Consider the following 14,308-nt stretch of genomic DNA (forward strand, 5'->3'; position numbering starts at 1 on the left):
CTCTCTTTTTCTTCTCTGCCCTCCTTCTCATATTCATAATTACCTTTTTATAAGGTGAACAGCCTGCCTTTTTTTATGGTACTTTTGTTGCAGAATTTTAATTTATTTGTTTCTCTTTTAAAAAATTTATTTGTTTAAATTCAAGTAAGTTAACTACAGTGTACTATTGGTTTCAGGAGTAGATCCCAGTGATTCATCACTTACATATAACGCCCAGCGCTGTACCAACTAGTACCCTCCTTAATGTCCTTCACCCATTTAGCCTATCCACCTACACACTTCCCTTCCAGCAACCTCAGTTTGTTTTCTGTATTTAAGAGTCTCTTATAGTTTTCCTCCCTCTCTGTTTTTATTTTATTTTTCCTTCCCTTCTTCTATGTTCATCTATTCTGTTTCTTAATTTCCATATCTGAGTGAAATCATATGATACTTGTCTTTCTGTGACTGACTTATTTCGCTTAGCATAATACATTCTAGTTCCATCCACGTTGTTGCACATGGCACCAGAAATTCTTTTGGGTCACTGAGTAATATTCCATTGCATATATATGTATATATACCACATCTTCTGTAGCTATTCATCAGTCGATGGACATTTGGGCTCTTCCCATACTTTGGCTATTGTTGAAAGTGTTGCTATAAACATGGGGGTGCATGTGTCCCTTCGAAACAGCATTTTTGTGTCCTTTGGATAAGCATCTAAGTAGTGCAATTGCTGTGTTATGGGGTAGTTCTAGTTTTAATTTTTTGAGGAACCTCCATAGTGTTTTCCAGAGTGACTGCACCAGTTTGCATTCCCACCAACAGTGCCAAAGGGTTCCCTTACTCTGCATCCTTACCAACATCTGTTGTTTCCTGTTGTTAATACTAACCATTCTGACAGGTGTGAAGTGATATATCATTGTGGTTTTGGTTTGTGTTTCCTTGATGAGGAGTCATGTTGAGCATCTTTTCCTGTGTGTGTTAGCCATCTGGATGTCTTCTTTGGATAAGTGTCTGTTCATGTCTTCTGCCCATTTCTTCAATGGGTTGGTTGTGTTTTAGTTGTTGAGTTTGTTTCGAAACTTGTTCTACATTGGTTGTTGTCTAGACTTTTATTTTTATGTATGTATGTATGTATGTATGTATGTTTATTTTTGAGAGAGAGAGAGACAGAGCATGAGCAGCGGAGGGGCAGAGGGAGAGGGTGACACAGAATCCGAAGCAGGCTTCAGGCTCTGAATGGTCAGCACAGAGTGCAGTGTGGGGCTCACCTCAGCAAGTGCACTCCTTAATCCCCATCACCTATTTTGCTCATCCCCACCAGTCTTCCCCCTGGTAACTGTCAATTTGTTCTCTATAGTTAAGGGTCGGTTTCTTGGTTTGCCTCTCTCTCTCCTTTTATTCCCCTTTCCTCGTTTATTTCTTTTTTAAAAAAATTTTAATGTTTATTTAGTTTTGAGAGAGAGAGAGAGAGAGACAGACAGACAGACAGATTGTGAGCTGGGAAGGGGCAGAGAGAGGGAGACACAGGATCTGAAGCAAATTCCAGGCTCTGAGCTGTCAGCACAGAGCCTGATGTGGGGCTTGAACTCACAAGCTGCGAGATCATGACCTGAGCCAAAGTTGGATGCTCAACTGACTGAGCCACCCAGGTGCCCATTTGTTTTATTTCTTAAATTCCATATATGAGTGAAATCATATGGTATTTGTCTTCTCTGCCTGACTTATTTTGCTTAGCATAATACTTTCTAGCTTCTTCCATGTCCTTGCAAATGACACGATTTCATTCTTTTTCATGGCCAGGTAAATATTCCATTATACACACACACACACACACACACACACACACACACACATACATATTATATACATATATACATACCACGTCTTCTTTTTTTAACTTTTTAAAAAATTTTATTTATTTATTTTGAGAGAGAGAGAGAGAGAGAGCCAGCAGGGGAGGGCAGAGAGAGAGAGACAGAGGGTCCGAAGCAGGCTCTACACTGACTGATAGGGGACTTGGACTCACGAACTGTGAGATCATGACCTGAGCCAAAGTTGGATACTCAACCGACTGAGCCACCCAGGCACCCCATATATCATATCTTCTTTATACACTCATTATTCGATGGGTACTTGGGCTGTTTCCATAATTTAGCTATTATTGATAATGCTGTTATAAACATGGGGGTGCATGTATCCCTTTGAATTAGTATTTTTGTATTCTTTGGGTAAATACCTAGCAGTGTAATTGCTGGATCATAGGGTAGTTCTATTTTAACTTTTTGAGGAAAGGGGGTCTGTTTTAAAACTAATAAGTTTAGGGGCACCTGGGTGGCTCAGTTGGTAAAGTGTCCAATGCTTGATTTAGGCTCAGGTCATGATCTCATGGTTCGTAAGGAGATTGAGTCCTGCATTGGGCTCTGCTCTGGTAGCACAGAGCCTGCTTGGGATTCTTTCTCTCCTTCTCTCTACTCCTTCCCCACTCTCTCTCCCTCTCTCTCAAACTTAAAAAAATTAAAACGAATAAGTTTAGAGATGTGAGACGTTTTTATGGAAAGGAAGAAACAAAAAGAGCTATAGTGTCACACACTATAATTAATTTTAAAGCAGAATGAATTTCATTTGGGTGTAATTTATTTTTATTGTGTAAAGATCTGAAGGAAATCCTCAGTCTGTTTTAAAATGTGGACCATGAGCTTTCATTTTAGTTATGGAAAGGTACAATTTTCACTCATTACTGTGTAAAATGGATTGAAGTTTGAATTCTTTAAAGCACTAACCAAGTTTTATTTTTCTTTCCCCATGTGCATTACCTTTGAAACTTCAAGGGCTTGTTAAAGCCATATAAATTAGTGGCAGTAATTTACATTAGCCTGTCTCTAAGTTCCTGGTGAATTAGTGGAGATTGGTGCCTGGTCTTTTGTTAGGTGTTGGCCGGACTGTGATAGGGTCATTAAAAGGGATGGTAAAAGCCTAATGAGGAAGAGCATACTCTTTTAAAGAATGCTTAAAATTTAGTATTTTTATTTAATTGGTTTAAGTAAAAATATCTAAAAAAAAATAAAAAAAAATACCTCACTGTAATGTCCTATGAGAAACAGTATGTAATAATACTGAGTTATAAAAATGGGACCAGCTCCGCTATTTCTCAAGGGATTGATTACAAAGAATTATGATTCACTAGACAGACAATACATCTACTACTGAGGAGACTGACTGGACTAATTTTCAAACAAGGAGGCCTGTTAAATTACTGAGTATCTTGCTTCCAACTGTAAAATGAGGATGTTTTGCCTCTGTTTTGCTAGCACGGGGATTATCCCAGTGCATTTTAGGTCTCTGCATTAATAAAATAATTACCAAGTACCTGTACAGTGTCAAAACTTGGTACTAGTTTTTTGGTAGATGTCAGATATAAAGAAAATGTTATTTTTCCTTTTATCAAAACTTGTTTACTAATTTTTAAAATACATTTTGCATACATTGCTTTGTTTCTTCTTAATAATTTGATGAGGGATGTTATTAGGTGTAAAAGATGTCCCCAGTTCTGCAGTTGGTAGACTTTGAGAGAGGGGATTTAAATAGGTGCTAGCTATGTCAGCTCTTGTAAAGACCAAGAGCACAACATCCAGTTATAACTCAATGACGTTTCTGTGTCAGAATACCGTAATTTGATTTTTCTGTATTTTTATTTAAAAAATTTTTTTAATGTTTTTATTTATTTTTGAGAGAGAGAAACAGAGTGCAAGTGAGGGAGGGGCAGAGAGAGAGGGAGACACAGAATCCGAAGCAGGCTTCAGGCTCTGAGCTGTCAGCACAGAGCCCGTTGAGGGGCTTGAACTCGTGAACCATGAGATCATGACCTGAGCTGAAGTTGGATGCTTAACCAACTGAGCCACCCAGGTGCCTCTGTATTTTTTTTTTTTTTTAATTTTTTTTTTCAACGTTTATTTATTTTTGGGACAGAGAGAGACAGAGCATGAACGGGGGAGGGGCAGAGAGAGAGGCAGACACAGAATCGGAAACAGGCTCCAGGCTCCGAGCCATCAGCCCAGAGCCTGACGCGGGGCTCGAACTCACGGACCGCGAGATCGTGACCTGGCTGAAGTCGGAAGCTTAACCGACTGCGCCACCCAGGCGCCCCTATTTTTTTTTTTTTTTAATAACCTCACTTGAATCAGGGGCAGACCTGAAAACGTTAGAATCTTTAATAATTCTTTCAGTATTTTCTCAGTCTTATAGCTTCTAGGTGGTGATTCTTATTTTTTTAATAGTTGGGTTTTTGAATAGAATGATATTTTCCCCTTATAATTCTTACATTTCAGAAATTTTTGTTGGTCATTGTGAATCCAACTTAGAGTGGGGCATATGCCACTGAAACTCAGGAGAAAGACTGGGGGCTCATAATATTGTTTGGAAAGTAGCCCCATTGGGATAACATTGAAGGTGTTGAGGATAATGGCAGGAGATGGGGGGTAGGGAGAGAAACATGTGGTTGGATATTGACAATTTTGAGGACAGAATATAGAGTGATGGTAATGAAGATGTGGAAAGCCCTAAATGAGAGAGTGCCAGGTTAATGATTTAGGACTAATTTTGGAGAACAAGGGCTTTATGGTGAATTATTTCAGAAAACATGACAGACACAGGGTAAGAAGACAAACGGAGCAGGAGAGGGCCCAGGAAGCTGACTGGATGGGGTGATTGGAGTGGAGGGAGTGGGGATCTGACAGGAAATGTCTGCCCCAGTGGAGGTCAAGTGAATGACAAATATTGCTCAAGCACCTGCAGAACATTGTGTGGAGAGCTTTTTTTGAGGGGGATGGAATCTCAGAAGAGGCATTTGTCTATGAAATTGGGCTGGTGTTCAGACTTTCTGCTAAGACTCATTAGCTGTAAGCTTTGAATAGTTGGGCAAATTCTGATCTGTTATTGTTTGTATCTAGGGTCTTTCTGAAGACTGCTTTTATAGTAAATGAGTTCTGTTACCACTCTCACAAGTAAAACAGGCTTGCATTTTAAGCCTTACTAGTGTTTGTGTCGGATGGCTGTACCCGTGGGTGGGAATAATGGGAGCTTTATATGTTTGCCTGTCCTGAATTTTAGCTCCTTGGATATTTGTTGAGGAGGCTGAGAGAAGGGGATGATATATTGTATTTTAAGATGATCAGAACTGGAAGCATAGAGTTTAGAAATGATGGCTCAGGAGTCAGATTTAGTTTATCTTTGCCACCTACTACTAGCTAGGAGTATTAGTTTTTCCATTTGCTCATTTGGGTATAATGTTACCTATTTTACAGGATTGTTTTGAATAGGTATAGTGTGTATGTATGTGCAGTATAATGGGGTAGAGTATGGCACAACAACTTATGTAAATGACAGACTAGATGTTCTCCTTGTCTAAATCTGGACTCTTAAGTGTTTCAGCAGAGCCTGTCTTTGGTGGTGGTTAGTTCAGTCAATAGTAGAGAACACAAATTGGAGAAGGAATTTTGAAGCAGTAAGATTTATTTTTAGTCTCCATTATACCAGTTACTCTTAATATTTTATTTTATTTTATTTTATTTTTTTTTAATTTTTTTTTTCAACGTTTATTTATTTTTGGGACAGAGAGAGACAGAGCATGAACGGGGGAGGGGCAGAGAGAGAGGGAGACACAGAATCAGAAACAGGCTCCAGGCTCTGAGCCATCAGCCCAGAGCCTGACGCGGGGCTCGAACTCACGGACCGCGAGATCGTGACCTGGCTGAAGTAGGACGCTTAACCGACTGTGCCACCCAGGCGCCCCAACTCTTAATATTTTAATAAGCTCTTTAATTGAAATGATATGACTTTTTATTTTAGCAAAATAAATTAGGTTTCAGCATCGTGGTAACCTTGGCCTTACCTAGAAGAAAGTGCTGCAAACATGTTATTTGCCCACTAATGGAAAGAACCAGTAGTAAATTTCACAGAACTTTTTTTTTTTTTTAATCACTTATCTCCTTGTTGTTTTGGAGGCTTGCCAGTAAGATATACTACAGAATAGTGGAGGTGTTCATTTCGTAGGTTCTAAGAAATAATACATGTTATTCCCAAAGGCTTTGTGTCCTTTAGACCATTCAGTACTCTGAGTAACTCTGGGAAGTGCTGCAGCTCTCATGTTTTCTTGAAGAAAGACGGAAGCTCAGGAAATCTCAGTGATTTTTACCTTGGTCAGTGGCAGAGCTGGGGCCATAATCTGGGTCTTCTCTCAGCAAGCTTTCTCTACCTTTTTCCTCTCAGACCTGCATGTCGAGGGATGTCAAGGGATTCAGCCTTAGTTATTTCTGAAAGATAATGTCAGAAATAAAGATAAGAATTCCCCAAATGTAGGAATTTCAGAGAAATTGTTTGTTTGTAAATTCGCAAGCTCATTCAGTTTAAAATGATTTCTATAATATGTTGCTCATTTATTACTTCAGATTCATTGCCTCAGTAATGACTTTCAAATAGGAATCTATTATTAGAGTGATTGGGCTGAGGTCTGATTGGACTAGAGTTAAGAGGCTACATCACTATAAATAGAGTGAGATAAAACATTTTATAGAATTTGATTTAATTTTTATGAAGTCTCATAAATTGGAACCTAGGATTTTCTCTAAAAGGATACTAGTTTTGACCAATTTCCAAATAGCAGACTTCCCACTGTGGAGTTTTAAGCTGTAGATAGAGTGGCTGCTTAGGGAAATTTGGGAATTAAATTATTTCCCTTGGGACATTTAATTATGTTACCTGAGGCAGAGCTTCATTAACTGCTGCATCAATAATTTTGCTAACCCAAAGCTTGAGGAAGTAAGATTAGTACACTGATTAGAGAATCATCTAGAGACCAAATTAAAACAGAACAACCCTGAAAGTTTTTAGTGGATAAGGGAGATCTGTGTGGTCATTGGCATAGTTATTGGAGAAGGCCTTACTGTTATACAGAAATGCATTTAATGCCCCTCTTTAATAGCATCATAAGGAGATTGAAATGGATTTACAGGCATTGCAGTTTCCTCATGATTTCATAGGAATGATCCCAATATCTGATGTTTATGTGTGGTTATGAGAAAGGCATATAGTAAAAATACATAGTTTGTAAAGATTTTAAGCAGTTGTGAGTTATAATTGAATAATTGGTAAGTTCTAATAAAACTAGAATCTTTTCCTATCACCAAAACTCTGGTATCAGTGATTCTATCCTTTTCTCTGTATCATCACCATTATTGCTATAAAACTACATTATTCCAGCAGTTTTACTAAAGTCTGGATAAGGATTTTTTTTGTTTTCATTATTCTGTATTTAAAATTTCCCATCGACATAAGAAGTTAATATTTATGCAGCCACTCTGGAAAACAGTGTGCAGGTTCCTCAAAAAATTAAAAATAGATCTACCCTATGACCCAGCAATAGCACTGCTAGGAATTTACCCATGGGATACAGGGGTGTTAATGCATAGGGGCGCTTGTACCCCAAGGTTTATAGCAGCACTGTCAACAATAGCCAAATTATGCAAAGAGCCTAAATGTCCATCAACTGATGAATGGATAAAGAAATTGTGGTTTATATACACAATGGAGTACTACCTGGCCATGAGAAAGAATGAAATATGGCCTTTTGTAACAACGTGGATGGAACTGGAGAGTGTTATGCTAAGTGAAATAAATCATACAGAGAAAGACAGATATCATATGTTTTCACTCTTATGTGGATCCTGAGAAACTTACAGAAGACCATGGGGGAGGGGAAGGGGAAAAAAAAGTTAGAGAGGGAGGGAGCCAAACCATAAGAGACTCTTAAAACCTGAGAATAAACTGAGGGTTGATGGGGGGTGGGAGGGAAGGGAGGGTGGGTGATGGGCATTGAGGAGGGCAGCTGTTGGGAAGAGCACTGGGTGTCGTATGGAAACCAATTTGACAATAAATTTTATATAGAAAGAATAATATTTAGTTGAAGGAGCAGTAAAAGCACAATGATCTGTGGTTTAGAAGTGCTAAGAATTTTTCCCATAATTATAGTGGAATTTTTAGGAAATAATGTATCACATGCTAAAGTTGAAATGCATAGGGATGAGAGTGGGAAGGCAGAAGATATATTTTACTATTAGTATATTGAGATGATGTCTGATGTTGAATATGACTTCTAAGCTAATGTACAAATAAATAATTTAAAAAGAAAAAACTACCCCCACCCTCAAAGAAAAGGTGTGCCAAAAATGGAAAGCACACTTCAGATCATAGTCTTTGAAGCAATGATTTTTTGCTAACAACAACTGAAGGGTGGAGCCTTAACTTATACTTCCATTTGGAGTCAGGAATTTTAATGGTATACTTTCATACTAATGTTCATATAGAACCATATTATGCTAGTAGTAATCTTGGATCTTTAATAATTGATATATACATACATATATTACCTGAATAATGATTGCTTTATTTTTCATTTCTCAGTGAATTTAAGTGTACAGTATGATAATTTTGGCACATGACAGTTTGATTAATAAATGCTATTTTTATTAGTTTATTAACATTTGATTTTTTTTCCTCTTTCTCCTGGTTCCAGGGTGTGGATGAATGGAACATAGCTCGCCTAAATACGGTCTTGGATGTGGTTGAGGAAGAGTGCGGTATTTCTATTGAGGGTGTAAACACCCCTTATCTCTATTTTGGCATGTGGAAAACCACATTCGCGTGGCACACCGAGGATATGGACCTCTACAGCATTAATTATCTCCACTTTGGAGAGCCCAAGTCTTGGCAAGTTTCATGTTTAATATTCATTTGCTTAGGAGTTTTGAAATTTGGGTAATATGAACCTACTGAAGAGGATTTTTTTCGTTTTATCTGGTGAATTCAGATTTATATGAGGTGAAATTTTTTGAGTGTAATAATTGATTATTTTCCACTCTGCCCATGGTTTTACTCAAAACCATAAAGCTAGTGGTGACTTGTGTATCTAAAGTGGCTTGCATACCATTTTGTGGGCCATGGGTTGATAGATACTGTAGTCTTGAAGAATTTGTTAGGCATTGTTACTTTTTTGAGCATTTGTTAAAAGGTATGCAGGAAATAGTTAAGAGTGAAAGTTGACCTCATGGATGTGGAGTATCCGGTAATCTTAATGATCTTCTGGTCCAGCCTTTTCTAAATAAATGACTAGTTTAGGAGAGGAGGGATGAATTCAGGAAGCCTATCATCGCTCTTTGGGTGATAGGCATGGGGAAAAGAATGTCATTGTTAATACGTGTTCTTAACTAGTAGTTTCCTGTGTTTGTGAGCCTCTTTCCTCATATTTCTGAGCAACGACTTACAGATGTACTGCTTTGTAAAATACATCATGTAGTACACACATATGTAATCGTTAGTTTGTCAGTCACCCTGGCCAATTTCATGTTTTGAACTTGTTTTTGTGAGTTTTAGTCTTAGGGGAGTTTAAGCATCAATTCTATTTTCTGTAATACATGGACATGCAGGAAAACACAGACAGAAGCATACAAAGCGTCACCTTGACCAACCCAGGGAAGATAATGTTACTGATGGATGTGAACATGATAGGATGCTCTTCAGGTGTTCGTGTCAGCCCAGTAGCTTTCTTGCCTCCAAGTTAAAGATAATGGTCTGTTTTCAAGTTCTCCTGCTGATTAAGTATTGAGATGCAGTTATTTGGGGAAAATCTCCACACCCATTTTGCCATTATTACTTGCCTTTGAGGTTTTATCATTTGGTGAGATGTGAAATTGTAAGGTTTCTCCAAAAAACTCAAATATAGCAAAAATTGCTAATGATCAACAATGGCATTTAGTTGGAAGGCAAATTTTAGGTGGAAGAGGAAAGTTCTTAGGACATACAAGAAAAATTCAGACAGTTCTGATTTGTTGTGTTTTGATTTGTTGTTAAGGAGTCCCTTAACTCCATAACAAAAGTTAGGGGAAAGGCTGTTTAACTTTTTTTTTCTTAATAGGAAATTTATTATCAAATTGGTTTCCATACAACACCCAGTGCTCATCCCAACAGCTGCCCTCCTCAATGCCCATCACCCACCTTCCCTTTCCTCCCACCCCCCATCAACCCTCAGTTTATTCTCAGGTTTTAAGAGTCTCTTATGGTTTGGCTCCCTCCCTCTCTAACTTTCTGTCCCTCTTCCTCTCCCCCATGGTCTTCTGTTAAGTTTCTCAGGATCCACCTAAGAGTGAAAACATATAGTATCTGTCTTTCTCTGTATGACTTACTTTACTTAGCATAACACTCTCCAGTTCCATCCACATTGCTACAAAAGGCCATATTTCATTCTTTCTCAGGGCCACGTAGTATTCCATTGTATATATAAACCAGAACTTCTTTATCCATTCATCAGTTGATGGACATTTAGGCTCTTTCCATAATTTGGCTATTGTAGAAAGTGCTGCTATAAACATTGGGGGTACAAGTGCCCCTATGCATCAGTACTCCTGTATCCCTTGGGTAAATTCCTAGCAGTGCTATTGCTGGGTCATAGGGTAGATCTATTTTTAATTTGTTGAGAAACGTGCACACTGTTTTCCAGAGCAGCTGCACCAGTTTGCATTCCCACCAACAGTGCAAGAGGGTTCCCGTTTCTCCACATCCTCTCCAGCATCTATAGTCTCCTGATTTGTTCATTTTGGCCACTTTGTCTGGCATGAGGTGGTATCTCAGTGTGGTTTTGATTTGTATTTCCCTGATGAGGAGTGACGTTGAGCATCTTTTCATGTGCCTGTTGGCCATCTGGATGTCTTCTTTAGAGAAGTGTCTATTCATGTTTTCTGCCCATTTCCTCACTGGGTTACTTGTTTTTCGGGTGTGGAGTTTGGTGAGTTCTTTATAGATTTTGAATACTAGCCCTTTGTCCGATATGTCATTTGCAAATATCTTTTCCCATTCCGTTGGTTGCCTTTTAGTTTTGTTGATCGTTTCCTTTGCAGTGCAGAAGCTTTTTATCTTCATGAGTTCCCAATAGTTCACTTTTGCTTTTAATCCCCTTGCCTTTGGAGATGTGTCAAGTAAGAAATTGCTGTGGCTGAGGTCAGAGAGGTTTTTTCCTGCTTTCTCCTCTAGGGTTTTGATGGTTTCCTGCCTCACATTCAGGTCCTTTATCCATTTTGAGTTTATTTCTGTGAATGGTGTAAGAAAGTGGTCTAGTTTCATCCTTCTGCATGTTGCTGTTCAGTTCTCCCAGTACCATTTGTTAAAGAGACTGTCTTTTTTCCATTGGATATTCTTTCCTGCTTTGTCAAAGATTAGTTGGCCATACTTTTGTGGGTCCAATTCTGGAGTCTCTATTCTATACCATTGGTCTATGTGTCTGTTTTTGTGCCAATACCATGCTGTCTTGATGATTACAACTTTGTAGTAAAGGCTAAAGTCTGGGGTTGTGATGCCTCCCGCTTTGGTTTTCTTCTTCAATATTACTTTGGCTATTCAGGGTCTTTTGTGGTTCCATATAGATTTTAGGATTGCTTGTTCTAGCTTTGAGAAGAATGCTGGTGCAATTTTGATTGGGATTGCATTGTATGTGTAGATTGCTTTGGGTAGTATTGACATTTTAACAATATTTATTCCAATCCATGAGCACAGGATGTTTTTCCATTTCTTTGTATCTTCTTCAATTTCCTTCATAACCTTCCTATAGTTTTCAGCATACAGACCTTTTACATCTTTGGTTAGGTTTATTCCTAGGCATTTTATGCTTCTTGGTGCAATTGTGAATGGGATCAGTTTCTCTATTTGTCTTTCTGTTGCTTCATTGTTAGTGTATAAGAATGCAACTGATTTCTGTACATTGATTTTGTATCCTGTGACTTTGCTGAATTCATGTGTAAGTTCTAGCAGACTTTTTGATGGAGTCTATCGGGTTTCCAAGTATAATATCATGTCACCTGCAAAAGTGAAAGCTTGACCTCATCTTTGCCAATTTTGATGCCTTTGCTTTCCTTTTGTTGTCTGATTGCTGATGCTAGACCTTCCAACACTGTTAAACAACAGCGGTGTGAGTGGACATCCCTGTCGTGTTTCTGATCTCAGGGGGAAAGCTCTCAGTTTTTCCCCATTGAAGATGATATTAGATGTGGGCTTTTCATAAATGGCTTTTATGATGTTTAAATATCTTCCTTCTATCCCGAGTTTCTCGAGGGTTTTTATTAAGAAAGGATGCTGAATTTTGTCAAATGCTCTTTCTGCATCAGTTGACAAGATCATATGGTTTTTATCTTTCTTTTATTAATGTGATGTATCACATTGATTGATTTGCAAATATTGAACCAGCCGTGCATCCCAGGAATGAATCCCACTTGATCATGGTGAATAATTCTTTTTATATGCTGTTGAATTCGATTTGCTAGTATCTTATTGAGAATTTTTGCATCCATATTCATCAGGGATATTGGCCTGTAGGTCTCTTTTTTTGCTGGGTCTCTGTCTGGTTTGGGAATCAAAGTAATGCTGGCTTCATAGAATGAGTCTGGAAGTTTTCCTTCCCTTTCTATTTCTTGGAACAGCTTGAGAAGGATAGGTATTATCTCTGCTTTATATGTCTTGTAGAATTCACCAGGGAAGCCATCTGGTCCTGGACTCCTATTTGTTGGGAGATTTTTGATAACTGATTCAATTTCTTTGTTGGTTATGGGTCTGTTCAAATTTTCTATTTCTTCCTGTTTGGGTTTTGAAAGTGTGTGGGTGCTTAGGAATTTGTTCATTTCTTCCAGGTTGTCCAGTTTGTTGGCATGTAATTTTTCATAGTATTCCCTGATAATTGCTTGTATTTCTGAGGGATTGGTTGTAATAATTCCATTTTCATTCATGATTTTACCTATTTGGGTCCTCTCCCTTTTCTCTTTGACAAGCCTGGCTAGAGGTTTATCAATTTTGTTTATTTTTTCAAAAAACCAACTCTAGGTTTCATCGATCTGCTCTACCGGTTTTTTAGATTCTATATTGTTTATTTCTGCTCTGAATGTTATTAATTCTCTTCTTCTGCTGGGTTTGGGGTGTCTTTTCTCTTCTGCTTCTATTTCCTTTAGGTGTGCTGTTAGAGTTTGTATTTGGGATTTTTCTTGTTTCTTGAGATAGGCCTGGACTGCAATGTATTTTCCTCTCAGGACTGCCTTTGCTGCATTCCAAAGCATTTGGATTGTTGTATTTTCATTTTCGTTTGTTTCCATATATTTTTAAATTTCTTCTCTAATTGTCTGGTTGATCCATTCATTCTTTAGTAGGATGTTCTTTAACCTCCATGCTTTTGGAGATTTTCCAGACTTTGTCCTGTGGTTGATTTCAAGTTTCATGGCATTGTGATCTGAAAGTGTACATGGTATGATACTTATGAAGGGCTGTTTTGTGACCCAGTGTGTGATATATCTTGGAGAATGTTCCATGTGCACTCGAGAAGAAAGTATATTCTGTTACTTCAGGATGCAGAGTTATAAATATATCTGTCACATCCATCTGATCCAATGTATCATTCAGGGCCCTTGTTTCTTTATTGATCCTGTGTCTAGATGATCTATCCATTGTTGTAAGTGGGGTATTAAAGTCCCCTGCAATTACCACATTCTTATCAATAAGGTTGCTTATGTTTGTGATTGTGTTATATATTTGGGGGCTCCCGTATTCGGCGCATAGACATTTATAATTGTTAGCTCTTCCTGATGGATAGATCCTGTAATATATAATGCCGTTCTTCATCTCTTGTTACAGCCTTTAATTTAAAGTCAGTTTGTCTGATATGAGTATGGCTACTCCGGCTTTCTTTTGACTTCCAGTAGCATGATAGATAGTTCTCCATGCCCTCACTTTCAATCTGAAGGTGTCCTCAGATCTAAAATCAGTCTCTTGTAGACAGCAAATAGATGGGTCTTGTTTTTATCCATTCTGATACCCTATGTCTTTTGGTTGGAGCATTTAGTCCATTTAAATTCAGTGTTATTATTGAAAGATACGGATTTAGAGTCATTGAGATGTCTGTAGGTTTCATGCTTGTAGTGGTGTCTCTGGTACTTTGTGGTCCTTGCAACATTTTACTTACAGAGTCCCCCTTAGGATCTCTTGTACGGCTGGTTTAGTGGTGATGAATTCCTTCAGTTTTTGTTTGTTTGGGAAAACCTTTATCTCTCCTTCTATTCTGAATGACAGACTTGCTGGATAAAGGATTCTTGGCTGCTTATTTTTTTTGTTCCTCACATTGATGATTTGCTGCCATTCCTTTCTGGCCTGCCAAGTTTCAGTAGATAGGTCTGCTACTACTCTTTTGTGTCTACCTTTGTAAGTTAGGTCTGGATTATCCCTAGCTGCTTTCAGGATTCTCTCT

At 38.2% G+C, this 14,308-nt stretch overlaps 1 protein-coding gene across 10 annotated transcripts in view; it reads left to right on the forward strand.

The window, feature by feature from the left end:
- KDM4C (lysine demethylase 4C) overlaps positions 1–14,308 on the forward strand; it is a 433,616-nt gene that overhangs the window by 74,242 nt on the left and 345,066 nt on the right. For all 10 annotated transcript variants that reach the window (XM_047064763.1, XM_047064764.1, XM_047064765.1 and 7 more), the window contains one exon: positions 8,552–8,745. In XM_047064763.1, the coding sequence (XP_046920719.1) occupies positions 8,552–8,745 (194 nt within the window). The remainder of the gene's footprint in view (positions 1–8,551; positions 8,746–14,308) is intronic.

This window comes from Lynx rufus, unplaced genomic scaffold (genome assembly GCF_022079265.1).
Source record: "Lynx rufus isolate CCGP_SWC_20201006 ecotype Redwood Valley unplaced genomic scaffold, mLynRuf1.p SCAF_10, whole genome shotgun sequence".
Lineage (NCBI taxonomy): Eukaryota > Metazoa > Chordata > Mammalia > Carnivora > Felidae > Lynx > Lynx rufus.